This window comes from Zeus faber, assembly GCF_960531495.2.
Source record: "Zeus faber genome assembly, chromosome: 12".
Taxonomy (NCBI): domain Eukaryota; kingdom Metazoa; phylum Chordata; class Actinopteri; order Zeiformes; family Zeidae; genus Zeus; species Zeus faber.
This window is the reverse complement of record NC_137196.1, coordinates 25,750,987-25,765,986: the sequence shown is the minus strand read 5'-3', so window position 1 is coordinate 25,765,986 and position 15,000 is coordinate 25,750,987. Positions and strand designations below refer to the sequence as shown.

At 45.2% G+C, this 15,000-nt stretch overlaps 1 protein-coding gene across 4 annotated transcripts in view; it reads right to left on the bottom strand.

Annotated features, from left to right (window-relative positions):
* The window catches only part of ctnnd2b (catenin (cadherin-associated protein), delta 2b), a gene marked incomplete at both ends in the record, with an annotated part of 118,659 nt that overhangs the window by 68,206 nt on the left and 35,453 nt on the right, over positions 1 to 15,000 (bottom strand). For all 4 annotated transcript variants that reach the window (XM_080010941.1, XM_080010942.1, XM_080010943.1 and 1 more), the window contains 2 exons: positions 334 to 450; positions 7,245 to 7,279. In XM_080010941.1, coding sequence (XP_079867067.1) covers positions 334 to 450; positions 7,245 to 7,279 — 152 coding nt within the window. The remainder of the gene's footprint in view (positions 1 to 333; positions 451 to 7,244; positions 7,280 to 15,000) is intronic.

Genomic DNA, 15,000 nt, shown 5'->3' with positions numbered 1-15,000 from the left:
ACGTATTGGAGCCAATACCGATCTCATATCTACTGGCGTGAAACTGTCAGTGTGTGATACATAGCGTGAAAACATGCCACCAAACTTCAAAACCAAACATGCTGACTAGAGAAAACAGAACCTCGCTGTGACAACCGGGATATTCAATCAATGTGATTGCTTATTTTGGGAGTTTCAGTAAAGCACATCGGTCCTGTTTCTAGGCAACACACAGTTCCGTTGCTGGGGTTCAGAGTGGTGACGATGAAGGGATGAATGAATGAGTCAATGAATCAATCAAACAAAGGGTTTATTAATCAATCAATCAATCAGTGGCTGGACTGATTGACTTACTGTCTCCTGTGGAAAACTCTTGGGAGTCCAGGATGCCGGACTCCTGCAGGGAGCGGATGCAGGAGTCCACCAGCTCCAGGCCTGTGGTCAGCTCCTCTTCGATGTCCTTCTGGCCGTCTGCGCATATGAAGGAGGGGACATTAGGGCTGGGAATGAGCCTTGCCCTGCTCCACTGTTTCATTCCTATGGATAGTTGTCACTTTCAACTCATTTTTCCATTCCCTGTTTCATTGTATTGCCGTCTGCCAGCCGTGCCTTGACAACCTGGCACATGGAACCATGGAAGCCGCCATAGAAGCAGTTCTCTTTCGGGTATTTAATAATATTATCATCTTTTTCCCTTTGGGTATTTTAGAGGAGGGGATCTTGGCTTGTCTGAGGTATTATGCTGGAGCTCTACTACCAATGGTGCACTTGCACTGATATTAATTATACGCCAATCTGGCGTACCTGCACAGAACTGCGATAGTGCGGAAGTACCGCCTGAAAGGGCACCTCCAGTGTTTTTGTTTTTTTTGCTCCCCGCTGCAATATGATCATTTCACTGTCAGTGACTTCCTTTTTCAGAAAGAACTTATTTTAGCACCGACATGTCTAAATTTCACGCTCTTGTATTTTGAAGGCGGACGTCTGGTCACCCAAGCTGGCGGGGCTCAAAACCGTGAAATAAAACCATTTCTTCACACGCCTCACATGCCTTCTGCCTCTATTGAGCGAGTCTATCATCTCAATTATCACTAGTAGTCTGCCCAGTATTGGCACTAGCTTCTAATCGAGTGGTTTCCATGATGTTGTATATACAGTATACAGTATATACAGTATGTGAGTATTGAATTACCAACCACGTCCCCATTTTTCGTAATACCTGTTTGTAGAGCTTGTAGTTCGTCCATTTCGATCGAGTAGTGAGATTATTCACATTTCAAAATGGACTGCAGCTTTTTTACATGGGCCAAAACACCAGAAAACAGCCAGTACCAACTCCATTAATCCACTATATTTAAATACACTATATTTGGTTGTCTCAGGGAATTGAATAATTGAAGCTTGGTGATTTTTGAGCTTGGATGTGAAACATGAAGGCATCGCAGGCGTTGCAGCACCTTTCAGCGATTTAACTGAAGGAAACGCTCCTTCAAAGGCTGACAGCCGGTCCCTAAAGCAGAACAGGCCGGATGATACAGTAAAAAAACACTTTAGGCAATATTTCAGTTTGAACGGCGAGCTGATTTCAAAAGAGTTGAGGTCTTGATTCCAGTGCATCAATTCCGGAAATGGATGCCAATAACACGGCTCGAGAGTCGACTGTTGATTGCCTTGGTATGGCCCAAATCAGACTTTTCAAAACACATGGTCGTCTGTTTTCTCTGGACAAGGAGAGAACGAACCGACACGACCCTCTCCCTGCCTTACAATTTGTCGTCCGAATATCAATTTTTACCAAATATCTTTTTGCAGGCTTTGATATAGATATTTGGATATTGATTTTTACTATTTGGAGCTCCTGTTCATGTGGCTACATTATATGGGCACCAGCAGTGAATTAATAAAAGTTGCGTAATACCGGCCCAAGCCTTTATGGGGCCCTAAGCAGAATTTGATTTGGGGCCCCCCCCACTGCCTCGTCGACACCAACACTATTAAATATTGAAAATGCTTGATCATTCGCACACCTACTGTTAATCTAACACACCCGTTGTCAATTTTATTAGTTGTTGCTGTGTAGCTTACATCATACCAATGTCAGGGCGTGCCACGCATGTTTTAACCCATGCATGGTTTTCAATCTTAAAAAACACCTCACAAGAGGGGTCCGCTGTTAACTTGCAAATTAATACTCAAAGTGATACAGTACCAAGTGGCATACTGAACGAGGTGCAGCGAAAAGGGAAAAAATAAACACGCAGACAATGCATTTACTGTAAACAAGTTAACCACTTTAGTTGCTTTTGGTTTAAAAAAATTGCAACGTGCAAAAGTGCAGAACAGAAATAAACTACAATTGAAATCAAATAACTTAGATAAACAGTACCTCCCTCAGTAAAGTTTCCTACTCATATAAAAAATAAATGCAAATGTAAAAAACAGACAATATTATATCAATTTAATATATATATAACATGAACAGAGGTACGTGTAAAAAGATAAGAATTATGGTTTAAGAATTAAATATAAAGCTGAATAATATTTATTTTTTAAAACTATGTACAGATGTACAAAATGTTCAGGAAAAAAATTGAAAATTCCAAAATAAACTACTTAAATTTCACAAATGTACTCATTTATTAATCTACATTCATTGTTATTTCCTCCTCTTACAAATTACCTAAATATTCCACTTTCTCCTTCCTGGCTTTTCTGGAGGCAAAGTCATTTATGACGTCACTGTAAGCGATGTGACGGCCAACTTTAGAATTAATGCATGTCCCACAGAGGATCTCAAGTAGTTCTCGATCAAGTTGAGCTTAGAGAAGCTCCGCTCTGCAGACGCAACAGTCACAGGGAGCGTGCAGGCTATCCGGAGAGCTGCCAAAAGATTTGGGTACAGCCCACAGATCTCATTTCGAGAGAGGTAAGTGAGCAGCCCAATGGGCTTAGTTCAGGCGCTTGGTTTGCTTATGTGTCGGGCCTGCCCCGCGCAATACAACTTGTGTTTTTGTCTGGTTGTGTTTCTTTTGGAATCCAAATTGATTAAGAATTGATCGTGTCGATTCCATTACAAGGAGTCAAAAATCGACTCCAGGTTGGAATCCAAGAAATGTGGACTCTTTTCAGACAGAGTTTCTCAGAAACGTTGCCCAGGAAGCTTCCCGGCTTATCGCTGGCCTTAGGCGCTGCCGGCAAACCGCTCTTTGATTGTGGGCTTGTAAAGCCCTTTGACACTGTAACTGTGATAAGGGGCGATACAAATCTGCCTTGACTCATCCTGAATATTAATATACAGTAAAGACCTGCAATAGAAGCTAATCATCAAACGCTGAGGAGCCAGAGGTTCTCCAACATGGCCGCCGCCCCGCACTTCTGGAATGACGCTTGCTACGAGAAATGCACTTCAAAGTTTAGAGAATCGCCCGACACTGCAGCAGCGGCTTCAAAAGCACAGCTGAAGATAAGATTCATTTGAAAAAAAAAAAAAAAACGCTCCTCATGGCTTTTAAAGCATCCCTCTAACTTGAAAGTACTTGCCCGAAATGCAAAGTATTAGAATATAGAAATCGTAGTACGCCTGTGGAATTGTGTAGTGGAAACTCTCTACCGCTGCTTCTCCTGCTGAAGCCACAAAAACAGCGAGAGCAGTAAAACGGGACGAGGAAGACCAGAAATGTCCAGGATTGGCTGACACTATTATTCCCACTATTTTGTTCAGAGAAGGGAAAGCGCTAACTAGCAACACTTCCTGATCTGGGTCTGTGGGGCGCCGGCTCGGCGAGTGATGTCTCAGTGAGGACTGTCTGTCTGCCAGCGTCTCTGACTCCACGCCCAGTGTCTTCGACTGGTATGGGGCTGCCAAGAGGGATAAGACCTGACAAACAGGGTCTTACGAGCAACGTTAATCTCGTATGGAGAGTGATACAGAGACAGAGAGGGAGAGGGGGGGAGGGAGGGAGAGAGAGAGAGCGCGAGAGAGGGAGGCTCCAGCAGCCCCGGGGTCTTAGTGAGTAGACTGAGGAGGATGACTTTATTAACTTCAACTGGTGCAATCGTGGACCAATGGCGTCGGAAACACTTCCAATTTACACGCTCAATTTAAAATGTTATCTATTGTCCGGTAGGGGGCACAGGTAAATGGTTTTGGTGTGTTTGTTTAGCGTCAACAACATCGGACAAGGACAGAATGATGCAGACAGTTTAACAACCCAGAAGAGGTGGAGGAAGTACTCAGACATTCTACTCAAATAAAAGTACAAATACCATGACACAAAATTACTGTAGTGAAAGGGAAAGTACCACATTGATATTTCCATTGAAGTAAAAGTATGTAAGAACTCGCTCTTAAATGTACTTCAAGTAAACGTACTTAAAGCCCTGATATGACAAAGCCTATAATATGGCGTAAGGTACTACTGCACCTTTTTTTCTGCGAGAATGCTCATGCAAATCCTGGTTATAATTGAATTTAAGATAGTACTGTACAGGTGGTGTCAAAGGAATTCACACGGATATGGACCTAATGAAACATCCCATCCTAAATCAGCAGTTTGATAGATCCAGTCCAGGATTTTTACATTCTGTATGTAAATATAAAAAAAAAAAAAAAAAAAAAAAAAAAAATATATATATAATGTAGTGGAGCAAAAGTTGAAAGTATCCAAAACTGAATATACTTAAGTACAGTTAAAAAAAGCACTTCCCACGCCTGGAACTCAGTGTGCGTACTGTAGGTGTGTGTATGTGTGTGTATCTGTGTGTAAGTCAGTCAGTATGTGGTATTATATTGAACACTGCGGTAAAAACATTTGTAATTGAGACCGAATATAAACTGTACATTAAAAAACGATCACTATCTATTATCTTCAACCACAGCCTGAGCAACACGATAGGCCAGTTTGCACAAAGACTGAAGCAGGTTCATAATATGGAAAACATAACAGCAAAGTTACAGCTAAAGGATGTACTGAATGCTTTTGCACAAAGACGGTGTCCAGTCATTGGACTCAGTGTACCCGGCTCAGCAAGTAGATAATTACTGTGTATACTGTATACTGTATATCTTTGTGTCTTGACTGCTATCCATGCCTTTCTCTCCTGTTATTTCCGGTCTATTTGGGTTATTCCGGTGTAATTTCTTTGCAACAAAAAACCCATCTCATAATTTAAAATACAGGCGGAGGGCAAGGAGGGCGGGGTGTCAGGGATCATCCTATGTTAATGCACCGTAATGAATGTGAGCAATATGTGATAATAAAAGGGGAAAAACAGGAACATGGCGTTGGAGCTTTCACCCGGTAGACGGAGCGAGGAGCGCGGCCCTCTCTGACCCCTGACCCCTGACCTCCTCCGCGGTTCTCAAACGTCTTGACCGTAAACCTTCGGCCTCCGCCGTGTCAATCAACTGCCTATTGTGGGAGGGTCAGCGGCTCCGCCCGTGCACAATCAATCTACGCCACGGCGAGTGGACGTCTTCCTCATCGGGACAACAGATGGAGAGAGAGAGAGAGAGAGAGAGAGAGAGAGAGAGAGAGAGAGAGGGGGGAAGAGGGGAAGGGGGCGAGAGAGACAGATGGATGAAGAGCAAAAGGGACAAAAGAGCAAAAGAGAGAGAGAGAGAGGACAAACAGAAAGTTAAGCAGAGCGATGAGAGAGATAAGGAAAGACGGTGAAGGAGCCGGAGACAATGAGCGAGAGAGAGAGAGAGAGAGAGAGAGAGAGAGAGAGAGAGAAGGAGGGAGGGAAAATGCATTATTTTCTATTTCCATTATTTCTTCTATTTTCAGCATTTATTGCTGTCAATGTAATGAATTAACTTTTAAGTTTTAGACCTTCATCCTAAATGCATGTCTTAACATAAAGTACCATATCAGTTACCACACTACATCACATAGGTCATCCAATATGCAAAAGCCTGCTACGCAATTTTAAGCCAGTTTTTGGCGCAAATAGCAGTTTGGGTGGTATTTTACTATTACGATTTTACTGCTATCACTATATTACTGCTATACAATTCAAAAGCTATATTCAAATTTTATTTTGGTCAAATGCTTCGCAGTGGAGCCAATGTCTGTCTTTCATAAACAATGAAATGCCTAATCTTCAAGCAAATGCCAATTATGCCAATAAAATAATAAACGAGAAATAGCAATCTCACAAAAAAAGAGCAGCTGCCATTTAAGTGATGAGAAGATGTAATAAAGTGACAGTAGATAAAAGTATACAGAAGATAAGTCGCAAAAATTGAATCAGTGAAAAGGAAAAAGAGTTCAAATTAAGCAGCAACTGCATACGCTGGGGTATTTTTGCTGCCACAAATCGCTTTCCCTTTAACACAATGCAGCTTCCTGTGATGAGCCAATCAGCTTCCACTATGTTGATTGCGTGTAAATAGACAACATCAACTGCTCAACTAATCCTTGAAACGCAATATCAAAATCACCGGAACAACGGTAAGCTTGGAAGGCACCGCTCCATCTCGTGCAATTTCAAGCAAAACTAGTGCTTTCCAGTGTACGTTATTTATTGGATTTCTCATTGATTTTCTACCGGTCGACCGCCTTGATATCTCGCCGGCGCAAAAGGTATTTTAATAAACTTTATTCATCCCTTATCTCAAACAAATTTTAAAAAGTTATCCTCACAGAACATCAAATGGCGTATTTTTTCCTCGTTATTGGGGGAGGGGGGTTCTGGAGGCTTTGCACAAAGTCGTCGACTTGACAATTATGTGATTCGTCTGGAAGTCTGACGCAACGTGCCCCGCCTCCGGAATTCAGCGCACGTCCGTTTGCAGAGGAATAATGGGAAGTTCTGAGGCTTTCTAACTTTCGGCACAAGAGGAGGAGTGCCTCGGCGATTTTAAGCAGATACCGAGATTTCATTACCCCTTCTCTAGCTGAGCATCTGAGCACAATTTCTTCCCAGATAAGTAGCCGGGCAGTAGTGCTCTCTCTTCTGTAGGAAAGGAAAGTGGTGAAAATGTACATTTCTAACATGATGATGGAGGCGGAGGAGGAGGAGGCTGTAACCTGGTCAGAAAACTCCTTCTGGTGCAGGAACTTAAGAGCAGAACATAATTTCAGTTCCACTTCCAATTATTTCTGTTTGAGACCTATTGTTTCGGCGTAGTTGAAAATCGTCAGCGTGTGCCTGGGGTTGGCCTGTCGACAGAATGTCGGCCCCGTCGACAGAATGCAATAGGGTGCCGTGAAACAATGGGGAGCCACACAATGGAGCACCGGACAATGAGGAAATATTACCTTGGTTGTTCCAGCGGAACTTGTCATCTGCCGAACTGTGAAGAAGAGAGGGAAGAGAAGGACAAGATTAGAATCAATGTGGGAGCCTGCTGTGAAAAACGAAATCAACACAGGGAGACAAACACACACGCAGGATCACGAACGACAAATGAGGCCACAGATTGGCATCTAGCGCTGATTGCACAGTTAACCAAACCACCGCCGCAGAACTGCGAGTTTGTCGAACGGACGAACCAATACACGGATCGATGTTGGAATATTCACAGCGTAGCTGTCATCGAAATTGAAAATAGTGGAGCACTTTGTTATTTAAAAAAAAAAAAAAAAAAGTTGTCGATATGAAAACTCGAGTTACGAATTTGAATTTCACCGAACAAAGCACCGTGACAGGTGAGAACGTACTCAAGTAACGTACCGCCGGGCGTTCTAATTAGTTATTTTCCGCTCCCGGTGCCGCTGCACCGGACTGGCTGTGTCGCAGGGGTTCAGCTGCCGCTCTGCACGGAACTGATAACGCACGTGGATACGCGGCAGCCAGCGCGAGCCGAGACGAGGAGGAAGAGGAAGAGGACGAGGGCGAGGAAGGAGCCGCCGTCAGAAGAGTCTTGACGGCCGCAAACACTCGGTGAATACCAACTAGACAAGCGAGCGACGCTCGGAGCCACGAGAGCCTGACGAGAGCTTGGGTGCGAAGTGCAGATACGACAGGACGGGATGTTTGCTTGTTTGTTTGTTTGTTTGTTTGTTTGCTTGAGCGCGAACACGAACATATGCAATATTTGACATTTTAGATGGAAATGAATCGCGCTGGCGGCGTGCCGCCTCGTTTTTCACTTTGCGTCTTTTCTCAACTAGGAGGAACCTTCATTTTATTTCCCAAATTGTCTCAGTAGATCATGACATCATCATCATCATCAATCTTTTGAATTTTATTGTGTGTGTGTGTGTGTGTGTGTGTGTGTGTGTGTGTGTGTGTGTGTGCGCGCACGTGCACGGGCCTAGGGTAATTGAAAGGGGGAGCCAAGAGGCACGTGTGAATGGGGTCCCTCTCTTGGTGAGGCAGACCCCTCATTCATCAGCCATTTATTACACTGAACAACACACAACACAAAACACACACTCACGCACGCACACACACAAACACACACAGACACAGACACACACACACACACACACACACACACACACACGCACACACGCACACAGACATGTACTGTACACACACACACACACACCCACACACACGTGCACATAGACACACACACACACACACACACACATATGCACACACACACATACACATACACACACACACACACACACACACACACACGCGTATGCACACACACACACACACACAGACACACACACACACACACACACACACACATACACACAGGTGGCACTCAGACCAACGCACAAGGCGCTGCAGCAGAAAGGAGGATAGACGGAGATTGATTAAAAGGGCTAGAACAGTATGAAGTTCGGGAACTATTACTAGAACCCCAACCCAGACAATATCTGGTCTCATATCATGATATATAAACAATATCTCACCCAGGAATAATACTACACAAACACAACACAACGCCAATGTAATGAGAAAACTGATAAAACAAGGTCAAATACCAAATAAATAGAATAAAAAAGAATAATAGACTGCTGGACTGAACAGATGTTCTAGAGTACATAGTACATTTGCTCGGAATGAAGCGATAGCAAATCCAGTTAACCCTTCAGATAAAATCACATTTGGCTGCTCTGCGCGGTGAGTAAAGACCCCGGACGCCATCACCCCGTCCCCAGGAAGTACTCTGACTCCTCTCTCTCTCTCCTTTCCCTTCCCTCTCTCCCCATTTCTGTCATCCCTCGCAGCTCTCTGACCGATCCGCCGCCCCCCACCCTCCCCGGCGGAGCACCAGGTACATCTGATCCGAGAGCGCTCATTGACCCGCTCACCTGTTGGAGCCCACATACACGCACACACACACACGCACGCACGCACGCACGCACGCACGCACGCACGCACGCACGCACGCACGCACGCACGCACACACACACACACACGTACACAGTTTGAGTTGACCCACTGATCCTCCACACTGCGTCACTGCTATCAGACTGTATAATTAGCGAATGGCGGCGAGAGGCGGCGGCACAGTCAACTCAGAGGTCGCGGCGCGTCGCGGCACTTAATCACAGCTAATGATACCGTGAGGGCCACGCACGCCGCATTTCTCCTCAGCCAACAAATTGCCGCCTTCCCCGGTCCGACCAGCAGAGATATTTATTTTTATTTTTTCCCTTCCTGTGGTATGTGGGCCAAGCATCCCGCTTACAAAGACAAAAAATACTTGTTTGGCCATGAAGGCCAATTAGTACACATATTTAGTGTTTCCACTTTTACCACCATGGATGTTGTTACCGCGCCGCGCCCCGATGATGACTCGAAACCAACGAACCGAGTCAAACAGACTCCGGTCCCCATAAGCCACAGGGTCTTCCCGAATCGGGTCCCATTTCTGATTTGTGCATGATAGCCATGACCTTTTTTTTTGGTGGGAGGGGGGGCTTGAAGAGCTTGAGCGGGTGCTTGTGTTGTCTAAACAGACCGGCGGTAAGGATTACTAACGGCTTTCTCAGACCAAAATCCTTTAAAACCGTAGCGTATATTTGAACACATTTTGACAGAGTGTGCGGCTCCCACTTTGTCTAAACGGACGACCGCACCCACATTAATCTCCACAGCTAGGTGGCAGTTCTAAAACTCAGTGAGCTCTTATTCAAGGTAAGCCTACTCAAGTCGGTTCAAAACAATGTAGTACGACACCTGCAGCCGACTATGCTACAGATTTATCTATGAAGTGTCATTTTGCAAATCACTGTCATAATCCTTTCACTTTCATCCGGACAAAAATATAGATGGGCAGAGGGTAATTCTGGGTAATTTGACATAATGATCCAATGCCATCGCGTTCTGCCTCTTCCCCTTCCACGCCGATCACATTTCCCACTTTAAAGGGCGCATTTGTCCGTTTGCCACTGTTTCTGGGAAAAAAAAAAAGGTAATATCACAAATTGGTGGCTATTCTTGAACCATCAATTCTTACAGCGCGGCACTCTATTACGGAGCGTCAGAGAGCCGTTGCCAAGAGACAGAAAAAGGGAAGGGCACAAGAGGGATTACGAGGATGGGGAGAGAAAGAGGGAACGATATGAGAGGGAGGGAAAGTTAGATGGGTAGGGAGAGGAGGAAGAGGCGAGGGGGAGATCACAGGAAAAACAAAAGGGGTGCCGATAGAAATAGAGATAGAGAAGCACGGGAAAAGGTAGGAAAATGTACTAAATCCAATGAGGGGGCTTAAAAGAGCCAAATGCCAGAGATAGCAGTGAAGAATTCCGGTCATTTCATCCCCTCGGTAGACACATTGTGAAGCCCGCGCCGATAATCCGTCTATTTCCTCACGCTGGATATCCTCTGTTATCGGCGCTGACCACCAGGGCCAGACCTTTTGTAGTGGGTGGTTGTGAAATAATAGGGCCGCCCGGAAAATGCTGCAGGAAAACTGTAAAATGATTGTGGTGGCATTATGCGGCCATATTGTTTGGAAAACAATCCCATTGTTCATTTTGTATGGAGCATTTGTACAGTGTACACAGCCACTTTGGAGCTCGATCGATATTTTGTCATGGATCACAGCCGTGCTCCGGAAAAGTGTGCAAATCTAGATATTTTCTTTCAAGATTCAAGATTCAAGAGGTTAATTTATTTACATACATATAAATACGTTCATACATAGATGCAGTGAAATGTCTTTGCAACGCACCCGGAGATTATGCACAATTGTTACTAAACCGAACATAATAGCTCACTTAGCCAGCTAACTGAAACTAACTGATGCCTAAAACGCAATGCAGTTAGTGAATGCAATAATATAAAACAAAATAAAATAAAATAAAGTAAAATAAAGTGAAATAAGACTCAAAAAGATAATACAAAAGGGGGGTGCAGAATAGAAGGGAATAGAGTTATTTCTTATATATTTTATATATATTTTTTCGTTATTTCTTTACACCTGTTATCACCTGCCCCTGACTGTATCTAGACATGATTTTGATGGATTTAATGAGACCGTGCCCTGTCCAATTGCAATCCCATCAGCCAAGACAAGGAAGGGGGTCGATGAAAATGATCAAATTACCATGATATCCATATGTACATCTAGTGTTGAGAAGATTATGCGCACATTAAAAAAAAACGCACGTTGCCCTCGCACACACTCCGGTTGCCTCTATAAAGACTTCATCCTTCAAATGACGGGCAGCCCTTCATGCCCGTGCACCTTTGAAATGGTCTGATCCCACGGATGGAAACGCCATTCGATTTTTTTACTAAAACCTTTTTCATTGATTCTGCTCCCGGCCTTGTCCACAAGACTCCTGCTTCCCGTGTCTATTCAAGCAGCGACCTGATTCTGGAAATGACAGTGGAGTACTAGAGAGACCGGGGTGAACTGACAGGGTGACATTGTTGCTTTGGATTGCGTTTCGCTCCCTGGCCGCTCATCCTGGTTTGGGTTTGCATTAAATTTTCGCCGTGACCTCGGGAGCGTCAACCGCCGACTGGCGGATGGATGAACTCAATTCACAGAGATAAACCGCAAAATGACAGGGAAAAGACTTTTGGAGCCATTTCCAGATGGTTTGTGAATGCATACCTTTACAAAATAAATTCTTTAGAATTCCCATAGGATCCTTTAGGATTCCTGTAGACACATTCTACAGAATATTATAGGAAATATCCGATCAATTTGTATATGATCCGATGGGAATTCTATGATATTTTCGGACAATTCCTACAGCCGCCCTAACCCATAGGATTTTAGTGGGATAAATGACTATACTGGAGAATCATAGTAGAGACTAGAGTATTTACTACAGAGTACTAAAGGAATACACTGGAATAACATATTTTTTCTAAGGGCTAATTTGAGTCTTATGTGTTTTCTGATGTGTCTGTTTTGAGCATTTTAGCTCCATTTATTTTAACAGCCAAAGACGTTGACTGTTTTAAACAGCACTTGAAAACCAATTTCCATTTATATAGCCTTTTTTTTTTTTTTTTTTTTTTTTTTTTTTTTTTTTTTTTCAAAAATTTCATATTTATTTTGTAACGTGTCATTTTATTAACCCTTATTTTACATTGTGAGAATCATGTATTTTCTTTTGTGTTTGTGTTTAAAAGTTTAAACCTCGACCTGCTTACGTTCCACAAAAGCCTCAGTTTTAATTAAGATGAACACAGGGAAACAACACGACCGCCGCATTAAGCGGAACTTAATTGAGATTCATTCTCCAGCTGAGCGAGCAGACCCCGTGCGCGGAGCGGCGGGGAGCCTCCGTGCTGCACGCGGCCGTGCGTACTTCCCCGCACGTCGCCGGTGATATGAGGGATTTGCATGTCACACTCTCCGGAGAAGCTGTGACACAACGCAGGCGGCGGGGCAGGTTGAAACAACTTCACAGATAGTGTAAACTCAGCGGCTGACACCCGGCGACAGCCGTGCCGCTTTGCCGAGACCTGAGCGCTCCATAAACAATGAGTCACGCACGGAGGCAGATGTTTGCTCGCTGTAAGCGGAGCGCGATAATATTATATTGAAAACAATAAATTGGAGTCACAGAAGTAAAATGAAGCACTTCCGAATGTGTCTGTGGCGTATGGCTATGTCTGCACAGTCCTGCCATGTTTGCTACGTGGCGTACTCAATTACGCCGGATGGCGGTGTGCATGTGTAGCACTACGTACGCCAAGGCCACTCAACTGCATTCTGTTAGGGGCTGTGATTTCGACCTGTTCCTGGCTTCGGGGCCCGGCAAATTCAACAAAGTAATTTCATCGTCGAGAGTGTAGCTACAGTTGTAAAACAAAAATAAATGAAATGAAATGCGGAAACCACCTCCGTGTCCTTCAAACGATCAACGTACAAAAAGGCTGGGAGTAAAAAACCAGGGTGTATTATAACCTCTGTTTCTCTCCGCAGCAGGGGACTGCGCCTGCGCGGCGGAGACGCCCCTTGTTTCCTTGTTTCCCAGCGGGCATTTTGAGGGACCCCTGTTCCCAATAACTGAATGAATAATATTCTCTCAGGTTTTATATTCGTAAGTGCACAATGCTTCCTGGTAGGTGATGAAATGGACCTACAGTTCATTACTCACCTAAAGTGCCAATCTGCATCGGGCCACTGGTTGGGGCCTGTGGTATGCGATTGTGGACACAGCCTAAGCTAAATGGGGTGTTGGTGTTAACAAGATGCTGCGCTCTATGCTATGCATAATAATATAAGCACATTGTTGAAGCCCGTTAGCCAATCGGCCAGACAATGGTAAAACAAACGGAAAAAAAACTCAGGCACATCCCTGGACAGCCATTGTACACCTTTAATTACAGTCAGAGCCGGGAGATGGAGGAGGACCCCAGCCTTGCTTTAAATACGTGCTTTATCTGGTCCCTCGGCCAAGTTTCACCCAGTTACTGTATTCTTTATGTTGGAAAAAGAGGTTTCGTTCGTCATTTTGTGGAAGCGCTATTCAGTCGGACCGGAAGTGGGGTCTCGAGAGCCCAGGCAGCTCGACGGGTTTAGGGGGCCGGTGGGGACCGACCCGCACAGCGGCTCTAGGGGGACGCGAGGAGCCGCGCGTCTCACCGCCACCGAAATGAAGATGTTAAAAGTTGGTTCGTAGACTCTCGCAGGTCGACTCGAATCCTGGACCGACGTGAAACGTCAAACCGATCATGACTTTGAGGCGGCTATCTGAATAAATACAAAGAAAATACTTTAACATTTTTTAATAAAATAGTACGTTTGGCCGCACCCGAAATCGGGAGAGAGAGGTGAAAGAAGGAGACTCGTCATTGAGTGAGCATAAGTCTCTGGTGTAAAATAATTCTGGCGACGGTTCGACTTCCGTCTTTTCTAACCCTGCGCTCCGCGGGAAGGCCTCCAGAAGCCTTTGAAGCGAGTGATTAAAGCACGGCGGGATCAGGGCGAGCCTGCCAACCCCGGTCACTCCATCCAACTGTTCCAAATGGAGTGATGGATGGCAATATGCAGATGGGTGCAGGAAGAAAGATGGGAAAAAAGAAAAAGAAAGAAAGAAAGAAAGAAAGAAAGAAAGATTTCAACAAAGAAGGAAAGAGGGACCAGGAAGGAGGAGGGGTGGAGGAGAAGAGAGAAGCGGAGGCCTCCCGCGGTCCATTAAATTGGTCCGATTGACTCCCCCAGTCGGCCAAAAATGGGAGGTGGCCAAAAGCCTCGGGGCCAAAAGCGAAATGAGAGCTGAGACGGAGGACATGTTGGTTCCCCGTGTGAGCCCGGCATGACTCTCCAGAAGCGCTCTGTGAGTTGGCCCAAGATGTCTGACGGCTTTAGTGGCGGGTCGTTCCCAGGTTGCGGACCCATGGATTCCCTCCTCCCGGCTCGCCGTGTCGCCCGGTCGGCTGGGCCGGACAGGCGTTGCACCGGCCCGAAAACTTCGCGACCTGAGCGCCCGGCCCACGTGACCCCTCTGTCGCGCCGCGGTCACGACGGGACGTCGCGGCCGTTTTTTTGGCGCGTGCGCCAGTCTTGGGGAGGCAGGGCGGCGCGGGATCATTTTCGGTCAAATCGCTGCGCAAACACATGCTTGCGGTGGGGCATTGCACAACAAATCCCGCCCCTCTCCCCAACTATGCTGAAATACTGGAGCTGTCAAG